We start from the raw sequence: 7844 nt of genomic DNA on the forward strand, positions 1-7844 counted from the left end.
ATGGATTTTTAAAAAGCCACATGCTGTGTAATGCCAGCTACATAGTATTACTATAAGGGGGCACCATGAGCATGGTGAGGCAAGTACCTTTCCTTAGATGGATAAAGAATAAAATCAAGGGCAACCATTAACTCATTAGTACAACGCTGGAGGAAACTACAGAGAGAAGGCAAAACGAGATCACAGTTGGGAAGGCAGCACCTTTAAAAAAACATACACAGTGTGACTATAAACTTACAAGTCTTTTTTTTAATAAATCAAACATAACAGAGTGTAGAAATCTAAATGAACATTTCTCCCTCAAAGTAGTTACATCCTTAGTTCCAACAAAGCTACCAATGTTGGAGACATTTGGAATGTCTCCAACATTTAGGGAAAAGGCCTTAAAAGGCAGTTTATGAGCCACATTAGTAAATATCCTTCCAAATGTTGAGAGGTTTAAAAACAGAAAATCCACACTCAGGATGACAATGAAAAAATGAAAAAGGTGCTGCAGCTCTCCTGGAGGTTCCCTAAAGACCTCTAACAAGTTCTGAGCAACCGCATCACCACTGAAGACACATGGGGCCTCCCAGGACAGCCACTTTCAATGGGAGGGCATTCATCTGGATAGAAAAGTTCTGTCGTCTGTTTTTTTTTTATAAAAAAAAAAGAAAAAGAAAACTCAGCCACACTCCTTTATAGTCACACTTGCATTTGTTTAAAAAAAAAACACTCACACATGGTTCTTGTATGAATTCTAATTAACAGACATGACATTCAGAATTATAGCACTCGTGATAATTTTCAGAAGACTATAACAGCTTTTTTGCCACTTAAGGAGTACATAGGGTGCAGCCGTTTACCTGAATGTATTTTTAAATAAGTGACTACTACCACTCTAATTTTCCTAATTGTAGCTCTGTTACAGGTTACTGACCGCAAGTTCATGTTCCACACTTTCTTTGCCAACACAGATTAATTACAAGGGAGCCACCCCCAAAGTCTTAGGGTGAATTGGGAAAGGGCCGGTTAAATGAGGAAACAGGCCATTCCTTCGTAAAAGTTTGTAGCTTTCTTTCCCAATACATCTTCTTTTTATTGAGAACTTCCATTTTTATCCTGTGTTCCTCCTCTGCCATCTCACACTCTCGCTCTATCTGCTGGATTTTGGCCACATGCACCTCATTCATTTGTATCAGTTGCAGTTGTAAGATGGACATTTGTTGATGGTGTTCTTCCTCATGCATCTTTTTTAAAGCACCTTCCTGAGAGGTTTTGCTCCTGTAGTTTTTACTGGCTGTTATTCTGACAGCTGAACACGAGGGTTCAGGTTGAGAGGTCCCCTCACATACTGGAAAATGTATGAACTCTTTCTCATCATCGCACAGTTCTCTATTTGAAACAGCAAATGATTCTGAAAAACAGTAGCAGAAAACATATGTTCAAAGACTTTACAGGCAGAGAAAAAATTCAATCCTACTTCAAATGACAGGGTCCCTCATTACAGGATGTATCTAATATAGTATCTGCTTTGGCCTTCATGTCTACAGGTACTCTTGTCTCATCCGACTTTTTAAAAACCCATAAATCAAATGCAATTTTCCCTTAAGCAATAATGATAAAGGGTTTCATTATGTCATTTCTAGAACTGTGAGCTATGGGAACAGCGGTCAGAGACAGCGCTTGATAAGAATCAGAGACCTCACTGTTGATATAAATTCTAAACTGAAATGTGAACAAAGCTCATGAGCATAAGAATACAGTACGAGGCCAACAGTCGGGGTCTTCAGATTAAGTTCTCTATCAGTCTGATCACCTTTGCCTGTTTCTCACTCAGCCACAAACACATGTTCAATCTCCACAAGGGCACCCTTGCTATTTCCTGGTCACAGGTGTTAGCCCTTACCCTGGATGGCCACTTATAAATTTTCTTCCTTGATAGATGAGTCCACACCGGCTGTTTTAAACACTGTGCTGCAGGAGAAGCTGTATCACAGCTCAATCAAAATATCCATTTACCTATCCATATTTCCAAATATGTTGGTAATGGATTTTTAAAAAGCCACATGCTGTGTAATGCCAGCTACATAGTATTACTATAAGGGGGCACCATGAGCATGGTGAGGCAAGTACCTTTCCTTAGATGGATAAAGAATAAAATCAAGGGCAACCATTAACTCATTAGTACAACGCTGGAGGAAACTACAGAGAGAAGGCAAAACGAGATCACAGTTGGGAAGGCAGCACCTTTAAAAAAACATACACAGTGTGACTATAAACTTACAAGTCTTTTTTTTAATAAATCAAACATAACAGAGTGTAGAAATCTAAATGAACATTTCTCCCTCAAAGTAGTTACATCCTTAGTTCCAACAAAGCTACCAATGTTGGAGACATTTGGAATGTCTCCAACATTTAGGGAAAAGGCCTTAAAAGGCAGTTTATGAGCCACATTAGTAAATATCCTTCCAAATGTTGAGAGGTTTAAAAACAGAAAATCCACACTCAGGATGACAATGAAAAAATGAAAAAGGTGCTGCAGCTCTCCTGGAGGTTCCCTAAAGACCTCTAACAAGTTCTGAGCAACCGCATCACCACTGAAGACACATGGGGCCTCCCAGGACAGCCACTTTCAATGGGAGGGCATTCATCTGGATAGAAAAGTTCTGTCGTCTGTTTTTTTTTTATAAAAAAAAAAGAAAAAGAAAACTCAGCCACACTCCTTTATAGTCACACTTGCATTTGTTTAAAAAAAAAACACTCACACATGGTTCTTGTATGAATTCTAATTAACAGACATGACATTCAGAATTATAGCACTCGTGATAATTTTCAGAAGACTATAACAGCTTTTTTGCCACTTAAGGAGTACATAGGGTGCAGCCGTTTACCTGAATGTATTTTTAAATAAGTGACTACTACCACTCTAATTTTCCTAATTGTAGCTCTGTTACAGGTTACTGACCGCAAGTTCATGTTCCACACTTTCTTTGCCAACACAGATTAATTACAAGGGAGCCACCCCCAAAGTCTTAGGGTGAATTGGGAAAGGGCCGGTTAAATGAGGAAACAGGCCATTCCTTCGTAAAAGTTTGTAGCTTTCTTTCCCAATACATCTTCTTTTTATTGAGAACTTCCATTTTTATCCTGTGTTCCTCCTCTGCCATCTCACACTCTCGCTCTATCTGCTGGATTTTGGCCACATGCACCTCATTCATTTGTATCAGTTGCAGTTGTAAGATGGACATTTGTTGATGGTGTTCTTCCTCATGCATCTTTTTTAAAGCACCTTCCTGAGCATTACTTCACCCATTTCCTTTCTAGTTTTGGATCTGAAAATAGTTTCTTTGAAGACTGGAGACACACAGACATTTTTTGGTACCTCTAGTCTCTTTTCTCTTTGATTTCATTCCGGGCATAGTTCTGGATAATCCTCTGAGAGTCTTTACTTTCATCCCCTCAAAATGCTGCTGTTCTCCCAATTTCTAAATACTCACTTTTATCTCAACAAGTCTAGGCTTTAGAGACTGGATGATGATGATGATGATGATGATGATGCATGATGATGACAGCAGCTACCATTTTCTGAGCAGCTAACCAGGTACTAGTGCTTTACAACACTGCTTCGTCTAATCTTTACAACAACCCTCTGAGGCAGCTGTTATTATAGAAAACCAAATACAACCTTTGGGTAGTTCAAAGAACCAGAATTCTAATCCAAACTCAACCACTTCAGTACCCAGCCTCCCAATACTCCACTTGCTTAGCTGATCACTTATATATCTTAAAACATAGCCTCCAAATTATATCCACCGCAAGCCATCTATTACTAAGAATATGAAAAAAATAATAATAATATGGGTGCATAGTCTGTATTTTGATCTTCAAATTTCTAGAGCTTGAACATTAAGACAGTATAGTATGTTCATGTCTGGGAGCAGAGAAATTATTCTACTTTAAAACTTTTTTTTTTCAGTTTAAATGTGTGCAACATACAAACTTAAAAACAAAAAGCCAGGCCTCCTAAGACTCTGATGGGGCTTGAACTAGAGAAATCCGATGGAGTAGTTAATTAACTTTCACACAAATGTTAGCTCCAATGAATAGAAGCTAGTGTTCAGATGGGGAGAATCTTCTCTTAATTGGAAAAAGACTAGCCTGGGAATGGCAACCTGCTGCAAATACACACCATGTAATCTCTCTCCCAGGTAAAACAAAGCCACCCCAAGTAGAAAACTCAATCTTATGCAAAAAGGGTAGGAATACCTAATGGTTTCCCAGGGACAAGAGAACACAGCCAAGGGAGCACTCTTCCATTTGGGCAATTTGAGTAAGTTTAGTACCAGCGGGAAAAGCCTACTATGGCAGTAAAAGGATGGGAAGGAAATTGTGTGCAGGCCAAACCCCAGCTCTTCCAACAGAACATAGTATTTTAGTACTGACTGGAAAAATGGATAAATAAGATGTGTGGGTGCTTACTACAGACTATAATGCATTAAATAAAAGAAACAAATTAGATTTACCCAATGCAATGGGAATTGATCTTTAAAACATTATTCTAAGTGAAAAAAACAAAAATAAATAGTAGCTACAGCACACGTTTTAATCTATGTAAATTAAAAATATATGCATACAAAACACATGTGAGAGAATACACATGCATTTTAGAATGATTCAGGTGCAGGAAAGAGAATGAGAGTGGGAAATGGGGATAAAAAGGGAACAAACACATCACTAACACAAAAGGGGGCTTTTCACACGCTGGTATGCCATATCTGGAAATACAACTCAGCCCTCTCTATCTGAGCTTCCACCCCAAAAGAATAGGATTGGATTAAACAGTGATAATAAGGGCATTTATTAAGAAATACTCTCATTATTCAATTATAGTTTTATAGCACAGAAATAATAGCATATGAAACTAAATATAAATTCTCATTTGAGTGCTACTCAAAAGCTTAGTTTTCTTAAATGTATTTGCCCTTCAGTCATTCAACCCTTCCTAGCAAACTGTGTTGGCTCCCACAGCTTGTTCTGCACACCTGTTCCCCAAAGATAATGGAAGATAAATGCCCAAGCCAAATTATCACAGATCATAAAATGTGCAAGGTGTAAATTGTTTTAATATATTTAAGGGGGAAATACTGGTTTGGCTGTTTGGCTTGTGTGTGTGTGTGTGTGTGTGTGTGTGTGTGTGTGTGTGTGGCAGCTGGTCAGTATGGGAATCTGAACCCTTGACCCTAGTGTTACAACACCGCACTCTAACCAACTGAGCTAAACAGCCAGCCCCAATACTGCTGTTTTTTGCAAATATATTCCTAAGTGTTATACTTAAATTTTAAGACTACTCTGTTCAAATACAAATGTACATTTTAAGAAAGTCATTGACAAAGCTAAGAATATCCAGGGGACAATGATCAAGCTGACATAGTCAAAACCGTCACACACTAAAACGTAGCTGGAGGGTCGCACACTAAAAAGTAGCTGGAGAGAGGCCTCTAGTGGAATACTACTAGCTCCATCCTGTTTAACATTCTTATAATAAATTCCAACAAATCTCTGAGCACCTAATTCTTTTTTTTGGGGGGTGGGGGCGCTGGCTGGACAGGGATCTGAACCCTGGGCCCTGGGGTTATAAGGCGACACTCTAACCAACCAAGCTAACCAGCCAGCCCTGAGCACCTAATTCTGTAAAAGGCACCCTGTAAGATGTTAGAAAAGTGCTGTCTGATAGAAATATAATACAAGCTACGTAAGTAATTTTAAATGTTCTCATAGCTACATTAAAAAAATAGGGGAAATTAATTTTAATAATATTTTTAATCCAATATATCTAAAATATTACCATTTAAACATGTAATCAATATAAAAATTATAAGTGAGATATTTTACATTTTTTTGGTACTAAGTCTTCAAAATGTGGTGTGTACAATTACCCCACATCTCAATTTGGTCTATCTACATTTCAAGTGCTTATTAGCCTCATGTGGCTTGTGGTTATTGTATTGGACACTGCAATGTTAGAGATAAAAAGGTAAAATACACATACACACACACAGAGTCCATATGTCAAAATTCACTTGATGTAATGAGGGTCATGACCCTATAGGAGATTTTCTATCTTTTTCCCACCAAGTCCCAGAAGGCATGATTGACAATCCAGTCTTTTTTTCCTTTCTTGAAAGTAAATTGAGATACAAAACAAGTGAGATAACCTCAAAGCTGTTTTTATGTGTAGGATAGCTCCAGTACCTTAACTTCTAGTATTAGTAGTATTAACTACTAGCATTAACTTTGGACACACTTCCCAACTGATGAAGCACCAAGGTTCTCCACTGCCCTCTAAATTTGACCCGCAAAGAGAAGCAGGCAGCATTTGGCTGTACTGTAATAATCACCAGCAAAAAGAGGAGTCTCACATGTCATATATGTACAAACATCTAATTTAAAATAAATCTTTTACAAGTGAGTCACCCCCAAATGTCACTACAGAAAGACACTGAGAATCCATACTCATTCCCTTCTTGCTGGAAATTTATAAATTGTGCTTATGAATAAATGAATTATATCATTTCTTCCAAAAAGAAAGAGAAAAAAATTTGTGGGATGAACTTTCTAAATCCTACCTCAGAACTTGAAAATGGGGAAATAAGAATGTCCCCTAAGACAAACCCTATGAAATCAATACACAATAATCCAGATCACAGATTTGTAAAATGAACTGAAAGCAGTTCACAGCAGCATCTTCCTCAGCAACATCTCCCAGGGAGCCTAGTACTGTGAAGAGCAGCCCTGCGGATGCACCTCCTTCCCTCCCCCAGCACCACTCCTTTCGCTGCTTCACAGAAACTGAATGGCTCAGAGGCCAGCAAAATGGGGAGTAACTGGCTGAAGCTATAAGCATCTCCAAAGCAAGGACACTAAATTAGCAGTGGGGTCCATGCACAACAGAAGCAGCAGGAGACGGGGTAAAAGAGTTGGTAGTGCCCATATAAACACGGTCTACTAGGAGGTAGCCTGGCTTGGGAACTCAAGAATCAAAGCCCAGACAAAAAGCTCCTACAGTGGAAAGAGATGCATATGGTTCACAACATTAACCACTATGGTTACCCGACTGACTCCCTGGACTTAACCTTAGTCAAACGATCAGCAAGCAAACTTCTGATCATAGTTTAGCTTCGCAGGATCATCTGCCTACAGGGGGAAAAAAGGCACTAATCAAAAACATGTACTTGGTTCACTTGGTAATTAACTTTTGCACCCTACACAGATAACATTCTTGGTTTTAGACAGTTTCTTGTGACTTTTAATTAACAGGAGCCAGTCCCTCAGAGCTNATAAATTCTCATTTGAGTGCTACTCAAAAGCTTAGTTTTCTTAAATGTATTTGCCCTTCAGTCATTCAACCCTTCCTAGCAAATTGTGTTGGCTCCCACAGCTTGTTCTGCACACCTGTTCCCCAAAGATAATGGAAGATAAATGCCAAATTATCACAGATCATAAAATGTGCAAGGTGACTCCCTGGACTTAACCTTAGTCGAACGATCAGCAAGCAAACTTCTGATCATAATTTAGCTTCCCAGGATCATCTGCCTACAGGGGGAAAAAAGGCACTAATCAAAAACATGTACTTGGTTCACTTGGTAATTAACTTTTGCACCCTACACAGATAACGTTCTTGGTTTTAGACAGTTTCTTGTGACTTTTAATTAACAGGAGCCAGTCCCTCAGAGCTCAGTCTACTCTGCAGACACTGACAAGGGAATTTATCATCCTGCAAGCCAAGAACCAGATTCTCCTGGGCAAATGCTTGCTGGGTCCTTGGAGCACTGTATGTGAGCAACCCTCTGCCCTCCCCAGGA

At 38.9% G+C, this 7844-nt stretch overlaps 1 protein-coding gene across 1 annotated transcript in view; it reads right to left on the reverse strand.

Moving 5' to 3' along the window:
* Window positions 1-223: 223 nt before the first annotated feature.
* Window positions 224-7844, reverse strand: part of MSANTD3 (Myb/SANT-like DNA-binding domain containing 3) — a 9839-nt gene continuing 2218 nt past the window's right edge. Inside the window, exon 2 of the mRNA XM_008594795.1 lies at window positions 224-1396. Within this exon, the coding sequence (XP_008593017.1) occupies window positions 987-1396 (410 nt within the window). The 3' untranslated portion in view covers window positions 224-986. The remainder of the gene's footprint in view (window positions 1397-7844) is intronic.

This window comes from Galeopterus variegatus, unplaced genomic scaffold (assembly GCF_000696425.1).
Source record: "Galeopterus variegatus unplaced genomic scaffold, G_variegatus-3.0.2 Scaffold11572, whole genome shotgun sequence".
In the NCBI taxonomy this organism is placed as follows: domain Eukaryota; kingdom Metazoa; phylum Chordata; class Mammalia; order Dermoptera; family Cynocephalidae; genus Galeopterus; species Galeopterus variegatus.